General features: G+C 36.9%; 2 protein-coding genes across 23 annotated transcripts in view; one reads left to right on the top strand and one right to left on the bottom strand.

Annotated features, from left to right (window-relative positions):
• Window positions 1-5,337, top strand: part of LRRC39 (leucine rich repeat containing 39) — a 21,908-nt gene extending 16,571 nt beyond the window's left edge. For all 4 annotated transcript variants that reach the window (XR_015160570.1, XM_086391440.1, XM_086391439.1 and 1 more), the window contains 3 exons: window positions 589-741; window positions 1,624-1,760; window positions 4,597-5,337. Coding sequence is in view for 3 of the 4 variants with exons in the window: in XM_086391440.1 (XP_086247566.1) it covers window positions 589-741; window positions 1,624-1,760; window positions 4,597-4,652 (346 nt within the window). In the remaining variant the exon portion in view is untranslated. The remainder of the gene's footprint in view (window positions 1-588; window positions 742-1,623; window positions 1,761-4,596) is intronic.
• Window positions 3,221-23,449, bottom strand: TRMT13 (tRNA methyltransferase 13). Of its 19 annotated transcripts, none has more exons than XR_015160568.1 (12): window positions 23,283-23,429; window positions 18,614-18,660; window positions 18,460-18,526; window positions 15,045-15,107; window positions 14,796-14,865; window positions 14,442-14,548; window positions 13,922-14,089; window positions 12,131-12,196; window positions 11,289-11,361; window positions 7,071-7,145; window positions 5,378-5,810; window positions 3,221-5,078 (listed from the first exon to the last, which is right to left on the bottom strand). XR_015160568.1 is itself a non-coding variant. In XM_086391417.1 (12 exons), the coding sequence occupies exons 2-12, from the start codon at window positions 22,201-22,203 to the stop codon at window positions 4,883-4,885; spliced, it is 1,326 nt and encodes a 441-aa protein (XP_086247543.1). In that variant the 5' UTR covers window positions 22,204-22,263; window positions 23,283-23,409; the 3' UTR covers window positions 3,221-4,882. The 19 variants fall into 19 exon arrangements, 13 of the variants coding, with proteins under 13 accessions (XP_086247543.1, XP_086247542.1, XP_086247541.1 ...); XR_015160569.1 differs by having other exon boundaries at window positions 5,378-5,611; XM_086391417.1 differs by lacking the exon at window positions 12,131-12,196 and adding an exon at window positions 22,177-22,263 and having other exon boundaries at window positions 23,283-23,409.

The following is a 23,449-nucleotide window of genomic DNA, read 5'->3' as shown; positions in this document are numbered from 1 at the left end:
CCCACAACCTCCAGTGGCTCAGCTGTAAAAAATCCACTTGCAATGCAAGTGATGTGGGGATCGATCCCTGGGTCTGGAGGGAAATGGCAACTGACCCCAGGATTCTTGCCTGGGAAATCTCATGGACAGAGGAGCCTGGTGGGCTATAGTCCCCTGGGGTCTCAAAAGCATCAGATATGACTTAGTGACTAATCAACACCTGCACCCTGGCCTGAGCCCACACTGTTAAACAATATGCATACTTGCCTTGCTCTAAATGGGCAAATTAATAATTTCTGAGTTTGCTTTTAAGATTCTAACTAAGGTTAGATAACATTTTAGCAGTTCTTCTGCAAGAAATCCTATGAAATAGTGAAGAATTGTAGAATACCTTGACTTCATTTCTACTACTACATGGGAGTTGTACTGTCGATGGAGATTAGCTCCCTGATGCAGTTTCCCTAAAATCAGGTAATGTTAAGTCGGTTAACTCAGATAGACTGGTTAAACAAGATATTATATAGTATGACATTAAATTTTTTTAAGTTAATAAGAACCAGGGTTTTCATATTATATGTGATTAATCACAGAAACCTCTTAATTCTTTAGAATGCAAAATCTACATACATTATGGCTGCAACGGAATGAAATAACATGCTTGCCAGAAACAATCAGCAGTATGAAAAATCTGAGTACTCTTGTTCTCAGCAACAATAAACTGCAAGATATTCCAGTGTGTATGGAAAAGATGACCAATCTAAGGTAAAACTTATAGACACGGAACTCACATGTTCCTTTCTGGCTGCAGAACAAAGTAATATGAAGAAACTGTTATGAATAGATTTGAGTTCTCATTTACATACATTTAAAAATCTCTTCCAACTTTGAAGTGCTATAATTTATAAATAGGATTCATATAATACTGGCCTAAATTACTCAAGAATCCTTGAAACTAAAACAGTAGTGGGATTTATCAGCTTTAAGGAATGCCATCTGTTAGTGACATCTTCCTAAAAATCGTCTTTATAATTGCTAACTTTATCCATGATATAAACACCAAAACTGTAAGAACAGTGATTATTTTCCTTCTAAATAACTACAAATGGACACAGGTAATGTTAAATATAACTTTTTACTAAGTTAATTACTAACAGATCTTCCTCAAGTATCTTCCAAAACTTAATTTCCTGACAGTGAGCAGAAGACATTAGAATTCACAACAAATCCCGCAACTTTCAACAGAATCATTTATTTAGCAACTATTGCCCTGTACCCGGTGGTGAAAATACGATAGATAAGACATACTTTTAAAAATATGCAGAAAATTTAAGTTCATAGCATTAATTGTACTTTTGAGATGCATTGGGATTGCTCTTGCAAGTTAACTTATACCACATTAAACATATGCTATGGACTAATAATTGCTTTTACAAGCTTGAAAAATTTGTCTAAAGCTAATATTTTTTTCTTCTAGGAAAGAAACTTAAAGATTCTTGGGATATATCACATCTCACCAAGATGTTCAGTTATTGAAACCAGTTAAAAAAGAGTAATTTAGTATATTATCATTTGATCTTTCTCCAGGAAAATAAATGTACACTTCTATGGCACCTATAAAAATACTGTTTTTTGGTGAACTGCTAGGTTTGTCAACTTCCGAGACAACCCATTGAAACTGGAAGTAACACTTCCTCCCAGTGAAAACATAGAAGAGGAAGAGGAACGGGAATTATTCGGCCTTCAGTTTATGCACACATATATACAGGAGTCACGGAGAGCAGGTATGAGATCTGTATATAACACAGGTTAAAAATTCTTTTTAGTAATGTGTGTATGTGTGTGTGTATATATATATATATATATATATATATATGAATTCCTTTATAGACTTTTCATTCCATCTTACCTTTTCTGTCAAATCCTAGTCTCTTAGTAAATATTGTTGAAGGAAAAAAAAAGTGAAATTCAAATGTGTTCACAATTTTGATAAAGCCTTGGAGAGAAAGGTTGTAAAAATGTTAAGAAGTCTTTCAAGTAGAGTCAGGAAATAAATTTCTTTGGTCAAGAACTTGAAGCACAACCAAGTGAATGAAGATGTAATTCTTAAAGCTTCACTGCCTCATTCTGTTTGTTATGTCAGTTTACTCATTAAACACTACTTTCCCTACTGTTTCCCTTTTCTGCAATAATCCACAAATAGAAAAAATTGACTAAAGAAAAAACATTTTGCTACTGTCCCTAGGAGTGAAATGTATCAAAAGAACATAGATTTTAGCCAAGAGTTACAATGTGAGTTTTTGATGTACAGATTTTGATCACTGATAATTTAGAATTAAAACCTTTTTGTTGCTTTTTTTAACTATGAATAGAATGACTTAACCCAAGGGGAAGAGGACAAAGGGCATAATTATCTATTAATAAAAAATAAGCGATAGTAATAGAAAACATTGTTTTATAATTCACTAAAATGTGAAGAATTTTTTAGTTAAAAGACAGAATTTAGTTACATCTTCAGTTACTTTGAAGAGCAGGTATAATCCAAGCAAAAGGTAAAGAGTATTTTCAGCTGGAAAAAATATTTTTACCAACATCCAAGGAAGGTCATTAGATCTGTTGTAGCAAGGTTGCATAAACAGTAACATGGAGGACAGACTGGAGGAAGATATGTAAAAAATTTGTAATACTTTGGGGCCTAGGTTTGGATAGCAGAGTATAAATATATAAAAGACAGGTAGGAGACAGAATTGATGACTGAATGAAAATGAGAAAAAGGAGGAGTCCAGGATGAATCTGGTTTTGGCTGGAACTAGATGACTGGTGATGCTGAGATGGGGAAATGAAGCTGGTTTGGTGGTAGAAGTGGAACATGAACTTAAGTTTCAACACAGTGTATGTGATGTACCTGTGGGACATGCAGGAAGAGGTAGTTGTGTAGATCAATCTAAAGTTTAAGGAGTTTACTGAACCTGCAAATTTTGCCGGTCAAGAAATAGCTCCTTTGTATATCCCACATATTCACTGTCTCATGTTATCTTAAGGGAAATAAGCAAGGTTGGGGAAAACAATAATCTTTACCTACAGCTGGCATGTTGATCTACAGCAAGTACTCTATGGCTTATCTTCCCACAGAGTACCTGGTATTATTGTCAGAAACATTCATTAAGCTAAATGGTCCACAGGACTTCATCAGTGTAATTCTTGTGTGCGTATGTATGTTTTATGAAATATAACAGAGATAATGTCTGTTGTAGAATATCTTTTTATTTCCAGGCATAAATTGTTGAATAAAGTAAAACAGACTGTATGACACAAATTAGCATTGCCTAACTCAGCAAAATTGGGGTTAATTATTACGATGTATTATCATCTTCCTTTATGGTCTCAATTTGCAGGCATGAATAGCTAATTTTAAAAATAATCCAACTACTTTAATATTTGACATAGAACTTACAACAAGAGAAAAAAGGTTACAACTTAAACAGAGATAATAAAACCAAGTCTGTCATTAAAAATATTTCTATGAATTAGTACTATTAAAAACATAATATTTATTAAGTACTTACTCTGTACTTAGAACTGTTCTAAGCATTTTAATATGCTATATCACTTAATGCTCATATGACAACCCTGTGAGGTATTATTATCTTCGTCATCCCCATTTCAAGAGGGGAATTGAGGCACAAAGAGATCAAGTAGTAAGGATCTGAACCTAGGCAGTCTCATGAGATATATGTAAGACCTAAGTAGAAAGGTCAGAAAGTAAAAATGTGCTAGACTTTATAATTAACATACTCACAGACCTACAAATACTAGTTATTTAAGAATATCATTATAATATCTAAATTAGTAATTCTGGATCTTTATCTTGGCAAATGTACAATGATTAAGACAATTTTTACAAATAAAGCAGAAAAAAACCAAGGATGAGATGAGGAAAAGACTAACAGTCCTACCATATGTTTGGTTTAATGTTTACTTGTGCATAGAAACTGCTTATGAGCTGAGGCCCAAAAGTGAGGTTTTTGGTATCACTATCTAATTTCTACTTTATTCCAAATTATCTTCCCAAACAGGAGAGAATATACATGCAATTGTCCTTATATATGTAAAAATGATCCATTAAAAGATACTGATGCCTAATTAACTTCAGAAGTTATTTACAAATTTCAATTTAATTTGTGAATTAGGCTTATAAGTATCCTTTTTGAAGTTTTAACTAGATAATTATCCAATTAGTTATTATCCAAGAGGTAATTATCCAATTACCTCTTTAGTTTTAGTGTCTGTCATGGATAAATTTTGATAATATATAAATACAGGTATGGCTCTTGCAATCTGAAGATAAATTCATTAATTGATTGAGAACATTTCTGTATTTATTTGTAATAGAAACAAATAATCACAATTAATTATTCTTTCCAGATCTGCCTGGACAAAAAATCCATACATAAACCAAATTCTCAGATTGGTCCTTGTTGTAAACTGATAATTGATCATTACATCTTGAACTTGAAAAATAAAAAGTATTAAATAAAACCAAAGGAAAATAAGTTTCTAAAATTAATGCAAATAGAAAGTGAATGTACTAGTTACATGTTGGCATGGTATGTGTTTCAGGTAACCAAGTCAACTGCTCGACTACTTCCCCAAACTCCACAGATGCTGATGGATAGTATAATTCAAGATGCCCTGTTGAAGAGGATTGCTTTGGGAATTTGGTGAATTCTCTACTGTTTGGATTTCTAAAGTAAAAAACAAAGCCATTACCTAGGTTCAACGAGGCCAAAACATTTTTAAAGTTCACATTATCTGCTATTTAAATGGTATTTCCATGAATATAAAAATACAATTAAAAAAATTTTTTTTTGGTGGAAGACAGATGTTGTTCAAAATTTCTTTCCTGTTAAGCACTTGTTTCTGGTGATGAAGAATGATTTGGTAAAGCAGTTAACAATACATTTTCCAAAGACACCAGAGGGTCTGTATAGTACTGTAAAGTAGGACTGAAGCCTTTCTGCTGTAAATACTTGATTCGGCCTTGGTCAATCAGCAGTTTACAAAGATGCCCTATTTTCTTCTTTTCTTCAACAGTAAGAAACCTAAATTGAATAAACACATATAACACATTATTAAAATTCTGTAAAACCTTATAAAATTATTTTAGCTATTCCTATTTATTTACAAACTGCTAAATAACCCACAGTATGTTCTAAGTATGCTTCAAAGATACGTTTTGTTAATGCCATAATAAAAGTGTGTGTGTTTTAACTTATTCTAAAATTACATGGTAAAATATATTTTCATGAATGAATTTTTGGCAGTATTCATCTAAAAATAAAGTACAGTAATAATAAAGTATTTCTGCCTTAGTGCTGTGCGCTTCAAAGTAGTCACTCACCCAGGCAAACTCTCAGGGCTGTCATCAGTGATTCTGCATCCTCCATCATCATGCTCTTCACTGCCATCATTCTGTTTATCTCTTCTTTTTGTGGAACTATTTGAAGCTTCCAAAGTCGTTTTTCGCATCCCACAAGTCGCCCAACTACTCATTCGCTGGAAATAGTGGAAATCCACTGCTCCAAGGCCCAGAGCCCTGAAATATTCTTTGCCCACATAATGTCTCCAATCACACCTGTGGTGACAACAGAGTGCAATAACAATGCCAGCCACAGGGGTCCACTTCTCTGGGATATTTTTTTCATTTCCTTCCTTGGCCAAAGTGTTAATTTCTTTTTCTGTTTTATCATTCTTTATGCGTTTGGCTAAAGGTTCTTCATTCCTTTCCTCACAACTGGCAGCATAGGTTTCAACCAAACATCGTAATGCAAGATCTGCAAACACAATTATGTGGCCCCCCCAAACCACATCATCTTTAAAAATAAGTAATTTTTACATTTATTAGGCAGTATGGTTTTTAAAAGCCCAACAACAAAAACTTACTTAGCTTTATACTTGTGCTAATATCAACTTTGTTCATATTTGCTCTTTTCTCATTACTGAATAATTTTCTCTAATGATTTATTCTGCAACAAGTCAACTCCCCCCACCCCCAAAAAACTATGTGAAGCTTAAGATCTAAAATTTGAAAAACTGTAGTCCAGCTACTCAAACTGGCTCTCATGTTTCCTACCCTTTTGAGGAAATGACTTGCAAAGAAAAAAATTATGTTTTCTACATATATATTCCAGGGAAGTTTTGAGCTTAAAAACCCAAAAAAAGAAAGAAGAAAGGCATCAGCTAAGCATCTGCTGAAGGTGACATTCAGAGTCAGTCTTGAAATGTAAGATATTCACAGAAACAGTGAAGAGTTAAGAAGAAGAGGGTCAGAATGTGGAAAGTAGGCCTCACGGAGGCTCAAAGTTTAATCTGCCAGAGTTACACAACAAAGCTGAACCCTGTACTGTTTGATTTCAAAGCCCATGTTCTGTCTACTTTATCATACTACATCTGATGGATCCAAGTTTAAGACAACACATCTTAACATTTCTTTTTTTGTTTCCCCTAGAATTTTGATAAATAATCATCTTCTAGTGGGAGAGTCCTTCCTAAGCAATTCTAAAAAAATGAGTAGCTTCAGGAAAAGAACCATAATAGCTTCTGTAAATGACTGATTTCCTTTTTGGATGAAATATAACCCAAAGAACTTTAAGGTTCCCCCCACCCCCACCCTTTTTTAACATCACTCAGTTGTGTCTGACTCTTAGCGACCCCATGGTCTGAAGCCTACCAGGCTCCTCTGTCCATGGGATTTTCCAGGCAAGAGTACTTGAGTGGGTTGCCATTTCCTTCCCCAGGGCATCTTTCCGACCCAGGGATCAAAGCCAGGTCTCCTGCATTTCAGACAGACACTTCACCGTCTGAGCCACCAGGGAAGCCCTTATGATACAGCATTTACAAAAACTCCTAATTTATCCTGCAAAGTGGCCAAAATGAGCAACTAAATAGGAAAGCTCTAAAACTGGATATAATACAGGGCGAATGCTACTAACAAGATAATGAGTTACAAACAAGGGATTAAAGCTACTGAAAAGAGACGCTTTCATGCTAAAACTTAATGTGTTCATCTCAACATTACTCATATGTTTACATACCTGTTGCCACACCACACAGATGCTTTCCAATTCCTACAACAGGTAGTTTTTCTTTGCTTAGCAAAGGAATCTTGTCTGAAATGAAATAAGAACTGTTAGTTCTCTTGTGAGATAAGGCATTAAGTGGGCTTCCAAAGAGAACTAACTAGAATCTTTGAATTTTAGGGCCAAAAGAGGCACAAACAAAAAAATTCTCACTTTATAGCTTAGAAATAAGGGGCTCAAAGATGTAGTGACTTGATAAGTAACAGATGACTACTGATATGGAGAGAAGTAGTTAAAAAGTTCTTTGTTTTCCTTTTCTTCCCACCTTATCCCCAGCAGGTCCTTTACTCCTAATTTAAAGCTTCTTGATTTTTTAGGCCAGTGCTATTCCATACTGACTCAGAACTTTACCCTGTTGAAGCCTTATTTAGCTAAATATTACTACCGAGTGATAAAAGGACTAAACAATTTCCCTACAAGGTTTATTTTTCATAACTAATATATGTGACAAATACACATGAATAATACAACCAACATTTTACATTACACAATATTATATACTCAAAATTATCAAACTAAAAATATAGCCTTTATTGTATCTTGAATAAGATATAATCTTATATAAGAATAAGACATTATTTTAGTTTTTCACACTGTTCTGAATAAAAGAGTCATAATATTAGTATATATATAAAAAAAAGACATCTACAAGGTAATGTAGCAAAATGCAGAACATCACACACAGTTATGGCTTCCGTTCCCAACACCCCCACCCCCCACCATCCAATTCATTTTCCTTTTTCTAAGTTTCTGAAATGAAAAGTATGTTTCCCCCTACAAATTCAGCTATAGCACCCAGCACAGTTATTTGTCCAATGGAGGTCCTTAGTAAATATTTCAAATTTTCTGTTGCTTGCTTTCAGATGGTATCACATGCTAGAAGAAATTGCTAACAAGTGGAACAGTTTGCCCATGTAAAGTGACTTAAGAAACTTATATATCAGAGTGAAGAAAAAGGTTGTCTAAGCAAGCTCTTATGGAATTGGGGGCATCAGGAATTTTGGAAGAAGAGCTGAGACCGTTATGTTATGAATAACAGTGCACTGGCAGAAAGTCTGTTTAAGAAGTAGTCAGATCCACATCTCATAGCCACTTGATGATTACCTCTTTACCAACTGGTGGACAACTAGATAATCCTCTGAAGCAATTAAGACAGGAGGTCACTGGACTGATGGACGCTAAGAAGTGGAAAGTCGTGTGTGTGTGTGTGTGTGTGTGTGTTAGTCGCTCAGTCGTGTCTGACTCTGTGACCCTGTGGATTGTAGCCTGACAAGCTCATCTGTCCATGGAATTCTCCAGGCAAGAATACTGGAGTGAGTTGCCATTCCCGTTTCCAGGGGATCTTCCCAACCCAGGGATCGAACCTGGGCCTCCCACATTGCAGGCAGATTCTTTACTGTCTGAGCCATGAGGGAAGCCCGAAGCAGAAAGTTGATGTGTGGTAAAATAGCAGGATTGAGTGAGTATGCATATGGATGAAGCTTTTACTTCTCACTGGGTCCCACAACATTAGTAACTAGACTCTGACCCTCTAGGCAGGTGATCAAAAAGTGTTATTTGGGGAACCCGATCAGCCCAAGAGGAAAGGTCATGTTTTAAACAAGTTACTTCAAACTGGAAATTGAAGTCAACAATTCCACTTAAAGACTCAAGAGTTCATAGTCCCTCGATCCTTACTATGAACACACCATCAAAAAGCACAGATGTTTGAGCAGAGCCTCTAAGTTGAAAAAGACAGACCAAAACAAATGGAAAAGAGCAACCGAGTGCAAACAGACTCTAAAGGGAGAATACTTCTTAAAAAACGTACTGTTAATATCCTCACAAAGATACTGCATTATGAAAAAAAGAACAGTTAAAATAACAAAGATAAATTCAGAGAAAAAGATCTTAGAAATTAAAACTATCATAGAAGAAATTAAGTTGAAGAAATCTGTGAAAGTATAAAAAAAAAAAAGATAAAAGATATAGAACAGAGAAGTAAAGTCAAGAAAAGTAGAGAACTATTCCAGAAGGTCTAATAACTAAATCATAAAAGTTCTCCCATTAAGGGAGAAAATAAAAATTGAAGTAGAGAAAATTAAGAAAGAAAGAACGCAAAGAAATTACTCAGAATGCAAGAAAATTTCCCAGAAAGCTGAGAATACTGGAATCTCTAAATCAGGATTTCTCACCCTTGGCATTATTAACTGTTGGCTCCAATAATTCATTGTTGTGGAGAACTGTACTGTACCTTATAGGATATTTAGCAGGGCTCGGGCCTGTATCCATCTAGCCAGCAACATGTCTAATCTTTTGACAACAAAAAATATCTCAGACATTGTCAATTTTCCCTGAGGGCCAAAACTGTCTTTAGTTGAGAACCACTGGTATAAACAGAACAGCATACCAAGTGCCCAACACAATAGGTAAAAATATGACTACAAGACACATTACTGTGAAAATTTAAAACTCTGAGGACAAAGAAAAGAGCCTATAAATTTCTAGAAAGAAAAAAGGAGATGATATACAAGGGGTCAGGACTCAGAACAGCACTGAACTTTTGAACAACAATACTAATGGAGTAATAGTTTCAAAATTCTTAGAAATAGAAAGTCACTCAGTCGTGTCCAACTCTGTGAACCCATGGACTATACAGTCCATGGAATTCTCCAGGCCAGAATAATGGAGTAGGTAACCTTTCCGTTCTCCGGGGGATGTTTCCAACCCAGAGATCAAACCCAGGTTTCTTGCATTGCAGGCAGATTCTTTACCAGATGAGCCACAAAGGAAGCCCCAGAAACAGAAAAGACCCAGCCAAATCAAGTGTAAGGGTAAAGTTAAAGATATTTTCAGACAATGCAAGGCATCACATTTCTCTCTAATTCAAGTGTTTCTCAGGAAGCTACAGAGGAGGTCTTTGCCCAAGAAGAGTAAATCAACAGAGGAAGATGTGGGATAAGATGTAGATAAATAGGGAATTCCCTGAAGGTCCAGTGGTTAGGACTTCGCACTTTCACTGCTGAGGGTTCGATCCCTGGTTGGGCAACTAAGATCCCAAAAGCCGCCCAGGATGGCCAAAAGAGAAAAAGAAAATGTGGAAAAATAAATTTCAACCTACAAGAGTGAAGGGAATCCCCAGTATGAGAATGATGAGTTTTAAGGTTGACAGTTGTGCCCCAGGAACAGAAGACAGCATGCCCAGTCTAGACTGGAACAGGTCTGAAGGATCCAGGAGAGAATTTTTCAGGAAGATGGCAACTAACAGAATACTTGATAAATGTATTAGAACAATTTAAGATAATTAAAGTGCAATTTTTAAAGTTATACCTCTTTTAAAAAATTGAAGTATAATCCATTTACAATGATGTGTTAATTTCTACTGTACAGCAAAGTGATCAGTTATATAAACATATATATATATATATATTCTTCTTCATATTCTTTTCCAATATGGTTTGTCAGGGGACATTGAATATAGTTCCCTGTGCTATACATAGGACCTTAAATACATTTTTAAAAGACCAAGTAAAAAAAATTATGAATTATCTACTAACTCAATGAACAAATTTTATTTACTATATGGGCCAATGGTGGGTTGCATTACAGGGTTGAATTAAAATTAGCAGAAGAGGTTGCTGGCATATGTTTGTATTATTTTCATTGTAAATAATGTGAAAAACTAAAAAAGGTACAAAAAGGGCATTAAAAAGTATGATTCATGGGTATGTGTGTGTGTATGAAATAAGTTCCATAGAGATGGGTTATTTTCTTTGGTACAATTTAAAATTGTGGGAGTATCTTTCACAAGTTAGTTAGGCAGAGAACTAGCTCATTTCCATAACAGTTTTGGTAAAGTCATGTTAACAATGGGCAGAAGGCTAATGTACGGCATGAACAAACTCAGTAATAACAGCACAAATAAGCAAGATAAGGGCATATTATCAAAATTTTTAAACTATTCTCTAGTATGACATTTCATGTCTAGCTGATCCTGAAAAACAATTTCTTAGAGTGTCAACCCTCATCCCATTTATATGTATCTAAATGTTAGATATAAAATTCTACATTAAAAATGGATTAATCTTTGTTTTTCCTGAAGCACTGTTCTGCCTGATTGGATTTCTAAGCAACCCTCAAGAGTTTGAAAGTTCTTTGATTTATGGAAGAGCAACTGAAAGTTATGCAACTTACTCAAACACAAATGTTGAATATCGATTTGAAGTCTTTCAAACACTGAATTTTTCTTTCTGTGTTTGCCATCTACCTGTACAAATAGAACATTATTATAACAATGGGTTTCACGTAAGGGAAAAAAAAGCTTTATGAAAATAAAAAGATTTCTATTTATTTTCAAAAGTCAGAGCTAATAATTTTCCATCTTATTTTTTAGTATTTAAAAAGTAGAATTGTTAATTGTATATTCTGTGACAGAAAATAACAAGTCCATTGGATTCTCCAGGCCAGAATACTATAGTGGGTAGCCTTTCCCTTTTCCAAGGGATCCTCCCAACCCAGGGATCGAACCCAGGTCTCCTGCATTGCAGGTTATTCTTCACCAACAGAGCCACCAAGGAAGCCAAAGAATACTGGAGTGGGTATGCTATCCCTTCTCCAGCGGATCTTCCCAACCCAGGAATTGAACCGGGGTCTCCTGCATTGCAGGTGAATTCTTTACCAGCTGAGCTACCAGGGAAGCCCTCACATTTTTATAAGCCTTGAACATTTCACAAATTATAATGTACACATTATTTCCTTTAATTCTAAAAACTCCCAATTCACTGATGAAGGCATTAATGTTCATAGATGTTAACTGACTTACCTAAGATTATTTGCCAGTTCCTTTATCTTTATCAGGCCCTAATACACTATTTGTGGCTTGCTTCTCTTCTTACCCTCCCTGAAAGATCACAACCATTCTCACCTATATCCATATACCTATGATTGATAAATCTACATGGTGGCCCGGACCGTTTCGATGAGCACACACAAACCCAATTGTCAAACAGAAAGTTCTACTTCAACAGCAAACTCACCTAAAACTGAACTCATTATTTCTCCCTCTGAACTATTCTTCCCCTTCATCCTGGCACATTCCCTGTCTGAGGGAAGAACACCACTTAAGTCATTTAAGGCACAAAAGGTCACCAGAATTAACTCCTCCGTCTTACTTAACCAAGTCTCATGGCTCCCACTATCATTACATTTCTCATACTCTTTCCCTCCTCTCTGTCTCACTGCAACATCCTTAGCTCTGGCCCATTTCTTACCTGGATCATAGGATGCTGCTGCTGCTGCTGCTAAGTCACTTCAGTTGTGTCCGACTCTGTGCGATCCCATAGACGGCAGCCCACCAGGCTCCACCGTCCCTGGGATTCTCCAGGTAAGAACACTGGAGTGGGTTGCCATTTCCTTCTCCAATGCATGAAAGTGAAAAGTGAAAGCGAAGTCGCTCAGTCGTATCCCACTCCCAGCGATCCCATGGACTGCAGCCTACCAGGCTCCTCCGTCCATGGGATTTTCCAGGCAAGAGTACTGGAGTGGGGTGCCAGGGCCTTCTCCAGGATCATAGGATAGTATCTTATTATTAATCTCCCTAGTTCAAGTTTCATACTCTTCTGATACAGCTTTAATGGTACTGCTAAGAGGAACTTTTAAAACCCTATTTACTTTACCAATCCTTATATACTCCTTAAATCTCTTCTTTGCTGCTTCCTTCTCCTCAGGAAACCTGAGGCTGGTGTTTTATCTTCTGGTAGAACTCTTACATATCTGGTACTTATCACTTAGCGTACTAAACCAATACTGTCCCATTAGATGTAAGCTTCTTGAAGACAAGAATTAAATCTTGTTTCCACTGTATCCCCAGCATGTAACAGGATAAAGTCAAACTCCTTCCATAGCATAAAATATGACCCCTTCCAGAATCTGTCCCACCTCTCCCATCTCACTGTTGAACTCTACTTCACATCATTACTTCCATCACACAGAAATGTTTCTGTGTTCCCCTGTCTTTTCAGGCATTTGGTTACACTGTTCTTGCTTCCTAGAATGCTTCTCAAACCCTGTACCTAGCAAATACTCACTTTTCAAGACAGACCTCAAACATCACTTTTTCTATGTAGCCATTTATCATCCCTTCCCTGCAGTAAAACTTGTCACTCCCTCCTTTGAACCCACACTGTATTCTGTGCAGCATCTTTTTTTTTCCTTCATATTTTAACACCATTAAAAAAATAATCATTTATCTATTTGTCTCTTCTTTCTAAATATAAGTGGGCTTCCCTTATGGCTCAGCTGGTAGACTCTGCCTGCAATGCTGGAGACTTGGGTTTGATTCTCGGGTTGAGAAGATCCCCTAGAGAAGGGAAAGGCTACTCACTCCAGTATTCTGGCCCAGAGAATTCCATGGACTGTATAGTCCATGGGGTCGCAAAGAGTCGGACACGACTGACTTTCACTTTCACTCTGAACATAATAGAACATAGGGACTCTTGTATTATTTGACTTTATCTACTTAGTATCTGTCATGGTTCTGGTGGTATGCTCAATAAATGTTTACTGAACAAACAGTAAGTTTCAGAGGTAGTAAGGACTCAAGACTTTTAACTGCTAGCTTGAGCTTGGCTCTTTTCACATATCTCCTTGTTTTTGTTATTATTTTAAGAACTCAGAAATTTAGATTAAAAAATTACCTTTAAGTCATCAATATAATTAGAATAAAAAACTATAATCAAATAAACACAAAAAACTCATTTTCTTTTAGAGGCTTTTTAAGTGCAAACAAAATCTGGCTACAAATACACCACAGTGTGGATTTCACTTACCTTGAATCTTGTGGTCACCTTTTCTACTAGGATGAAGTGAACTTTTTCAGCATCTTTTAAGGCAATATCAACCCAATGAGATAATTTTCCCTTTCCTGCTCCAAATTCAACAAAGCATCTTCTTGGACCAAGTAACTTTAAATTTTCAATGTTACCTAAAATAGAAGCCTGCAAACTTCACGAGATTATTTTATAAACTAGAACAAAAAACATGTGGCTCAAATGGAAAAACAGCAAGACAATTTCTGTATAGGGCACCATGTTCACAATGGTAATTTTTGTTTGGCTTTAAAGTTTTTCTCCTGCTTTTAAATAGTTAACATGCAGTACTCAGAACCCTATCTATGCCAAAGACTTTCTATATATGTTTGAACAACCTTATTTGAAATGGAGATTCTGTACCATGAAAGATAATCTAAACAAAATTTCATTAATACTATTTTAGAAAAAATAGAATGTTAGCTTCTGACAAACGAACAAAAAGGCCATTTTTAGTAGAGTTACTATGGCTTAAACATACCTGCTGTTTCAGATGTTTGGCTGCAGAATCACCATTTTTAGGGTCATTAAGGGCATCATGCAATGCTGGATGGGACATAATTTGATCTTTAAGTGTGCAGTTCAAACCTGTGCCAAATAAAAGCACACAAGCCTAAACAACCAAGTGTGAAACTGTAGTGTTCTAAGCAATGGTAGTAATATTAAACCACAGAGAAATTTCCCTTCTCCAGGGGATCTTCCCAACCCAGGGATCGAATCTGGGTCTCTTGCATTGCAGGCAGACTCTTGACTGACTGAGCTACCACGCAAGTTCAACTCATACACTACCTCATTGTTCTAATAAAATTTAACTTGTAAATTTAGGCAGACTTACCTTCACTTGCTTTTCTCAATTTCTTAATTAAGTTTTCCAGCTGCTCTTCAGAGAGAGACGAAATTGGAACCTATATACAAAAATGGGAAATGAGCTGGTCTGGGAACTGATAACATTGATTCTATAAGAAAATGCACTTTACGTCAAAATAGTTAATTTATTTCAAAAATTGGAACAATAATTGTAAGCTTATTTACAGTGTGGAGATACTCTAGAACACCTCATAAAATTAAAAAGTCAAGTACTTACCAATTGATCTGGTATTTCGGTTTCATCTTTTAAACCTGCGTTAATATCTTGAATAAAGAAGTCCTTAACAAAAACAAAATGATAACAAAAGTTATTAATGTGAAGAGTTCACAAAAATTAAGGTGAAAAACTGATTCATTCCTTCTAATACTCTGCATCGGCCATCTTCTCTTTCTTCCATTCATTTATTCATGAAAAAATTATTCATAAATAATTACTGAGTGACTAGTCTGGTCCTTAACTTGCTTTAGTTGCTGAGGATTCACCAGAGTGAACAGAACAGACAAAAACCTCTGTGTTGCTGGATCTTACATTCTAGTGAGGTGGCTATCTGAATAGACATTTACAGTCTAAAGAAATTCATTCGTAATTTCTATTAACATTTTTACCTATCTCTAGCATAGACTGAGGATGTTACTTTTGCTAACTGTTAAAGCAAAAACAAAGGCCCAACTACAAATGGCTGTTTATCAGATAGGTAGCATGGCCACAAACACATATGAAAAAATATTACAATGGTTTAGGTCTGATTCCTTCTATTTTAAAATACTAATTAAAACAGAATATAGAAATGTCCTGTGATACTATGTTGTGTAAATTAACATAGTGAGATATTTCTAGTCCATTTTCAGAGACAGAAAGACTCTAAGTAAGGATCTAATTCAACATGTTCAATAATGAAAATGTTCTATATCTGCCCTAGCTAACATGGTAGCTACAGCCTTGAAATATGGCTAGTGTGACTGAGGAACCGGACTTTCATTTTGCTTAATTTTAATTAACTCAAATTTAAATAGTTACACATGGCTAGTGGCTACATTGGAGAAGCCAATGGCAACCCACTCCAGTACTCTTGCCTGGAAAATCCCATGGATGGAGGAGCCTGGTAGGCTACAATCCATGGAATCGTGAAGAGTTGGACACGACTGAGTGACTTCACTTTCACTTTTCACTTTCATGCATTGGAGAAGGAAATGGCAACCCACTCCAGTGTTCTTGCCTGGAGAATCCCAGAGATGGTGGAGCCTGGTGGGCTGCTGTCTATGGGGTTGCACAGAGTCGGACACAACTGACACGACTTAGCAGCAGCAACAGCAGTGGCTACATATTAGACCATGTAGACATAAATGAATCAAATAGTGTAATTTTTTACAAATTCTCTTTTGAAGGTGAAAACAACTCCTGAGACATTATGTAAAGTAATTTAGTTATGCATTAGACATTAGACATTAATGCACAGGCTTTAGTTATACAAATGGCAGAAAAGTAATGTACGAATTGTGGGTTGCTACTTTTACTTATATGGGTAATAAGAGAAACTACTGATTAAGTGGAACAGGTTAGAAAGTGAGTATTAGAGTGTTTTGTTGGATAACTGACAAAACTATAACAGAAAATTATTAACGGCTACAACTATTAGTAAAGCAAAACCTGGGTTTCATGTTATACATAGTGTACTAGACAAAAACTGTTCTATATTTCTTTTCTCTATCTCGTCACCCCACTGCTTTTCTCCCTTTCCTTTTCACTGTGTCCCTAGCATGCAATGAAATCTGTGCATGGGTATTCCATTTTTTGGGGGGCCCAGTGCCACTCAGCCTGTGGGATCTTAGTTCCCCAACCAGGAACTGAACCTGGTTCTTCAGCAGTGAAATCATGGAGTCCCAATCACTGGATCACCAGGAAATTCACAGGGGTATTCCAGTTTTAATAAATTCACTTTTTCTCTCAAACTGTTCTCAGAACACATATTCAATCTGCTTGCTTTAACTAAAGCCTAACAGTTAGGTAAGGAAGAGAACCTCCATGCCTGTGAAAGTGAAAATGTTAGTTGCTCAGTTGTGTCCGACTCTTTGCAACCCCATGGAATGTAGCCTGCCAGGCTCTGTCCATTGAATTCTCTAGGATAGAATGCTGGAGTGGGTAGCCATTCCCTTCTCCAGGTGATCTTCCCAATCCAGGGACTGAACCCAGGTTCTTTTGTGGCTCAGATGGTAAAGAATCTGCCTGTAAGGCAGGAGACCCAGGTTCAATCCCTGGGTTGGGAAGATCCCTTGGAGAAGGAAATGGCAACCCATTCAAGTATGCTTGCCTGGAGAATTCCATGGACAGAGGAGCCTGATGGCTACATGTAGTCCATAGGGTTGCAAAGAGTCAGACACTACTGAGTGACTAACACTAACACTCCTGCATTGCAGGCAGGTTCTAAAGAACGCGTCTGAGCCACCAGGGAAGCCAGATAATCTCCATGCATATTGAAAATAAAGGCAACATTCTTTTTACTAAGAGACTAACTAGGGATAGTCATCACTTTTCTACTACACATCTTAATGTAAAATTTTTTCCTTTTTAAACTTACGCCATTTGGCTTACTGGTTTTCAATTAGGAGGCATTTGGAAATGTATGGGGATAATTTGTTGTCAAATGACAGTGCTGTTGGGACTTCCCTGGTCGTCCAGTGGTTGAGAATCTGTCTGCTAATGCAGGAGACAGATTTGATCCCTGATCCAGGAAGATTATTATCTAGGTGCACTTATGCCCATAACTACTGGACCTGTGCTCTAGAGCCTAGGAGCAGCAACTACTAAGCCTATGTGCCACAACTACCGAAGCCTGCGCACCCTAAAGCCCGTGCTCTGCAACGAGAAGCCACCGGAATGAGAAGCTGGCATATTGCAACTGGAGAGTAGACCCTGCTCTCCACAATTAGAAAAAACCCCACACAGCAACGAAGACCCAGCAGAGCCAGAAAAGAAAAAAAAAAGAAGTATATATTTAAAAAAAGGACTCAGTTCAACTGTTACTCTCTCTGGAAAGTCTTTCTTGATCCCTTAGATTTAATTTTAATGCAAGTATGTGCTCTTATCACATGTACACTTACTTCATTGAACTTAAGAGTTCACTGAAGACTGGGATCATATTTTATTGAAATAAACTTGTATGCTAATGTGCTAAGTTGCTTCAGTTGTGTCTGAGTCTTTTTTACCCTATGGACTATAGCCCCTAGACTCCTCTGTCCATGGGATTCTCCAGGCAAGAATGCTGGAGTGGGTTGCCGTGCCCTCCTCCAGGGGATCTTCCTGACCCAGGGAATGAACCTGTGTCTCTTAGGTCTCCTGCACTGGCAGGTGGTTTCTTTACCACTAGCGTTGGCACTAAGTAAGTATTTTTGAATAAGTAAACTGTGGAATTACTCTCTGAATACTATTTTTGTTGCAAAATCATCTGTTACCTAAATTAGGACTCTTAGTGGATTCACAGTCTAATGTCCTATATACACTCAGATGTATTTACCGTATTTCAGTCTCTTGAAGCAAGAGCTTTGTTAAAAGCTCATATTTGTAATCTACTAAGTACATATAAATATTACATAGCACCTATTTTACTATTCCATTTTACTGACCAAACACTTACAGGTTTCGGCTTCTCTCTTGAGTTACACTTTTTCAGATGCTTTGCTAGTCGATCTTCATATACTGTGCTAAATTTAAAGAGAAAATTATTTAAAATAAGACTGTGATAATCACTGTTTCTAGCACAGAAAAACCCTTCTCCAACCCATACTTACTGTTTTGGATCTAAAGGACACAGAATTCTTTTCCGAGCATTTTCTTCCTAAAAACAACAACGAAAAAAGAACATATTTATTCTAACAATATATCAAGTTTATTGCTTACAGATACTAGATACAGCTTCAGTATAATCATAAGCTTATGCTATCCTAAAACAAGATTAAGGAAACCTTAAAGGCACATTAACAAAACACTCCCAAAATCAGATCATCGAGTTTAAAACACAAATCTCTAGTGTAATGAGATATCACCTCATACCTGTCAGAATGGCTATCATTAAAAAGAACATAAATAACAAATACTGACAGTCATGTGGAAAAAAGGAAATCCTCATTCACTGTTGGTAGGAATGTAAATTGGTACAGTCACTGTGGAAAACAGTAAGGAAGGTTTTCAAAAAACAAAAAATACAACTACTGTATGACCCAGCAATTCCACCTCTGGGTACATATCCATAAAAACACTAATTCAAAAAGATGTGTACCCCAATGTTCACAATAGCATTATTTATAATTGCCAAGATATAGAAGCAACGTAAATATTCATCAACAGATGAATGGATTAAGATGATGTGGTAAACACACACACATACCCCCTATGGAATAGTATTCAGCCTTTAAAAAGACTGGAATTCTGCCATTTGCAACAAAATGGATAGACTTGGAGGACATGGTCAGAGAAATAAGTCAGACAGGGAAAGACAAATACTATATGATATCACTTATATGTGGACTCTAAAAAAACAATACTCCTAGCGAAAATAAGGAAAAAAAGCAACAGACTCACAAATATACAGAACAAACTAGTGAAGAGAGGAAAGGGGAGAGGAGCATTATAGGGGCAGAGGATTAAGAGGTACAAACCATTATGTATAAAATAAACTACAAAGATATATTGTACAACACATGGAATATAGCCAGTATTTTGTAACCATTGTAAATGGAGTATAACCTTTAAAATTGTGAATCACTGTATTGTACATCTGTACCCTGGTGGCTCAGATGGTAAAACGTCTGCCTACAATGTGGGACACCCAGGTTTGATCCATGTGTCGGGAAGTTCCTCTGGAGAAGGAAATGGCAACCCACTCCAGTACTCTTGCCTGGAAAATCCCATGGACGGAGAAGCCTGGTAGGCTACAGTCCATGGGGTTGCAAAAAGTCAGACATGACTGAGCGACTAAATTTTCACTTCATCTATACTTCAATTAAAAAAAAAACCTTTAGTGTAGCTCGTTTAGGTATATATGAGCAAATATTGCTTTGGATAACATTGATCTACAGCTTCAAACAGGTTATAGAGAAAGCCTACATATGTAATTTTCAATCTATGACAGCACTGACTAGATATACGCTCTTATTCTAGGGACACCAAGGAAAAAAATGCTGCCGGTTTAAATTACGACATATCGATTATATTACGTAATCATAATATCATTGATATTAAAAAATATTCTGATTTTAGAGATGTTAAAATGTGTGGGAAAATTGTGTCTCAGACACAACTAAAGATAGATCTTCCTCAACTTATGATGGAATTACATTCTGATAAACCCATTGTATGGAGAAGGCAATGGCACCCCACTCCAGTACTCTTGCCTGGAAAATCCCATGGACGGAGGAACCTGGTAGGCTGCAGTCCATGGGGTGGCTAAGAGTTGGACACGACTGAGCGACTTCACTTTCACTTTTCACTGTCATGCATTGGAGAAGGAAATGGAAACCCGCTCCAGTGTTCTTCCCTGGAGAATCCCAGGGATGGTGGAGCTTGCTGGGCTGCCATCTATGGGGTCTCACAGAGTTGGACACGACTGACGTGACTTAGCAGCAGCAGCAGCAAACCCATCCTAAGCTGACATATTCTCAAAAATGCATTTAATACATCTAACCTACCGAGCATTATAGCATAACCTAGTCTATCTCAAATGTGATCAGAACATTTATCAAAAGTCTACAGTTGGGCAAAATCATCTAAAAGCCTATTTCATAATAAAGTGTTGAATATCTTATGTATTTTATTGACTACTGTACTGAAAGTGAAAAACAGATGGTTGTGTGGGTACAGAATGACAGTTAGCATATTAGTTGTTTACCCTTGTGATATTGTGGCTGACTTGGAGCCCTTACTCCTGACACTGCCCAGTACTGCATATCACTAGCCCCAGAAAAGATGAAAAATTCAAAATTCAAAGTATGCTCTCTACTGAACACTCACTGCTTTTGCAGTATCATAAAGCCAAAGAATCATAAGTTGAACCACAGTCAGTTAGGGACGTCTATACGGTCTTTTAACCACTTGGTACGTGATCATACTCTGTTGGCTTTGCAGCTTTTGGTACAGAATAATAACATCCTATTCATTTCTAAGTTACATTGATTTAACTACAAGTACTCAGAAAAAATAAAGGAGTTAATAGTTAATAGTGTTGGCAAGTCTGTATAGTGTAACAGTCAAAACCAAAGGTCAGACTGCTTAGATTCCTAATTTTTCTATTAGTTCCTAGCTATCGGCTCCTAACTTTATGATCTGAAGTCTTACTGCCTCATATGAAAGACAAGAATAAGGTATCTTCTCAAGGGTTGTAAAAATTGAGCTAATAGGTTTCAAAAGAAATGTTAGCACAGTGCTGTTCATACAGCAAATGCTGTGTTCATTACTAGTGTTAACAATTTCTTTTTCAGTCTATTTCAGTTCTGTTCTGCCTCCTAGTGTATCCACAAAACGATGTTCACTGAACTTCTTGAACAAGTTAAGAGACTTTTCAATATCTTTTGAAGATATAGCACATATTCTTCCCTATTTGCTGACTTTAAAGTCTAAACTCCATGAAGGAGAAGACTCTATGTTAACGTCCCAAAGTATAATGAATGATGAGTACAGGAAGAAAGTACTTTTAGGATTTGTTATTTGTTAGAAACAAGGCTTCTCAACCTTGGCAGTACTGATATTTGGGGCTGGATAATTCTTTTTTGTGGGGGCTGTCCTGCCCACTGTAGGATGTTTAGCAGCATCTCTGGCCTCTAGCCACTAGATGCAAGAAACAGTCTTCAGCTGCGACGACCAAAATGTCTTCAAACATTGTTTGGGGGTGCTAAATCATCCCCACATTAGAAACACTGGGTAAAAATAAGTACAAGTTATACTTGTACTTATAACTCAGCCATATATGACACTTCAAAAAAGAGATGGGAACAATATACTCAATCATAACAAAAATTAAAGATTCAGTGAAAGTGTTAGTTGCTCAGTGTGTCCCACTGTGTAACCCACCAAGCTCCTCTGTCCATGGAATTTTTCAGGCAAGAATACTGGAGTCGGTGACCATGCCTTTCTCCAAGGGAACTTTCCAACCCATGGATTGAACCTGGGTCTCCAGCATTGCAAGCAAACTCTTTACTGTCTCAGCAACCAGGCAAGCCCAGGATACCCCAAACTGAAAACCAAACTAGTCATTGAAAGTGTTTCCACTTGGAGCTTTTCAGTCTTTTTTCAAGAGATTAATAACATGATGTCATTCCTCTCCAGGAATATGGATTACCCTGTAAGGATCTAGTCATACTCTACTACTGTTTCCATCTGCTGTCATCTTCTGGACGTCTGGTTAAGGTGAAATACCAGGCCTTATAACAGGGAGAACAAAATCCTTCTGCAATCATAAAATTCATTTTTCAGTCAGGGGATGTTTGCTGGTCCTCTCAAAATACAACATAAAGTGTACTTCAGAGTTCCTGTAAGTCACAGGTCAAAAAAAGAATAAGCTTGTTTCAGTACACTTCATTCCAGCCAAGTATCAGTTAAATCAAAATATGAGTTAGAGCTATAGCTATGAGGCATCAGTAGCAGATGAAAGGGTTCTACAGCGGTATTGGTACTGGATATTGCCTAGGAGGATAAACCATCTAACAAAGAAAAATAATGTAAATAATACTGGATATTCAGAAGGCAGGAAATCAAATGGTTTTCTCTATGGCTTAACCTTCCTAAAACCTATGAAACATGATCTTTTTCTATAAGCATTATGCTGATCTTGTTTTTAAATGCCCTGTCATATATACCCTAAAGAAATACACATACATAAAAATATAGGCTGCTTGACAATACAATCATATGTACAACCGAGCAAAACTGTACACTTTCTGTTCTCAATTTTAAAAGAATTCATTCTTACGTGTTTTTTAAATCTTTCCTTCCCCTTTTCAGCAAAGTAGTTACTAGTTGCTTTCAAAAGATTGTACGTCTAAATAAAAAATTTTTGGAAGTTTCTCTCAACCGCATTCACAAGACGTGATTATCGTTCACGAAACAATGAAAACACAATTAGTGAAACCTTGGATTCTTTCATTGATCACTCTTCTTTCTAAACCACCATTTCCCATCAGGAAGGCGGAGAGTGAGCCGAGCGCAAGAAGCGGTAGTCTGCAGTAAAACTAAAATCTAGCATTACCATGAGCTGGTATCAAGATAAACGGGTCACTGCTGGCGCTTTACTTAAATAAAACAATGCACTTCACTACGGCTCATCATCTCTCCCTAGGGAGGCCAGTATTTCGTTTATCACAGGAAAAGCTGCAAAATCCAGGGGGCTGAAGCAGAAATCTGTCAGAGGGGAGGTGCCGGACCAGGAAACTTATTTCCGACCCTCGAGAGGGTAAGGCGATACCAGACCTCCGAGGCTCCAGCGTGTTCACCACAGAACCTTTTTCCGGCTGCCACCACCATCCTGCAGAACCGCTTCTTCTTTTCCACAAAATAACCGCATCGCCCCTCTTCTGGAAAGACAGTTCCATGCGGCGTCAGCGCAGCGGCCGCCATAATTCAGGGCTCACTCCGGG

The sequence above is a fragment of the Bos grunniens genome, chromosome 3 (assembly GCF_055505025.1).
Source record: "Bos grunniens cultivar Pamir isolate PY7600 chromosome 3, Bosgru_T2T1.0, whole genome shotgun sequence".
Taxonomy (NCBI): Eukaryota; Metazoa; Chordata; class Mammalia; order Artiodactyla; family Bovidae; genus Bos; species Bos grunniens.
This window is presented reverse-complemented; position numbering and strand designations above follow the sequence as displayed.

Coding starts and splice junctions, on each gene's coding strand:
- TRMT13 (XM_086391428.1), bottom strand. CDS start 23,429: ATGGCGGCCGCTGCGCTGACGCCGCATGGAACTGTCTTTCCAGAAGAG. Junction 15,108..18,459: donor CAAGAGAGAAGCCGAAACCT/GTAAGTGTTTGG, acceptor GTTTTTGTTAAG/GACTTCTTTATTCAAGATAT. Junction 7,146..11,288: donor TATTCAACATTTGTGTTTGA/GTAAGTTGCATA, acceptor ATTTCATTTCAG/ACAAGATTCCTTTGCTAAGC.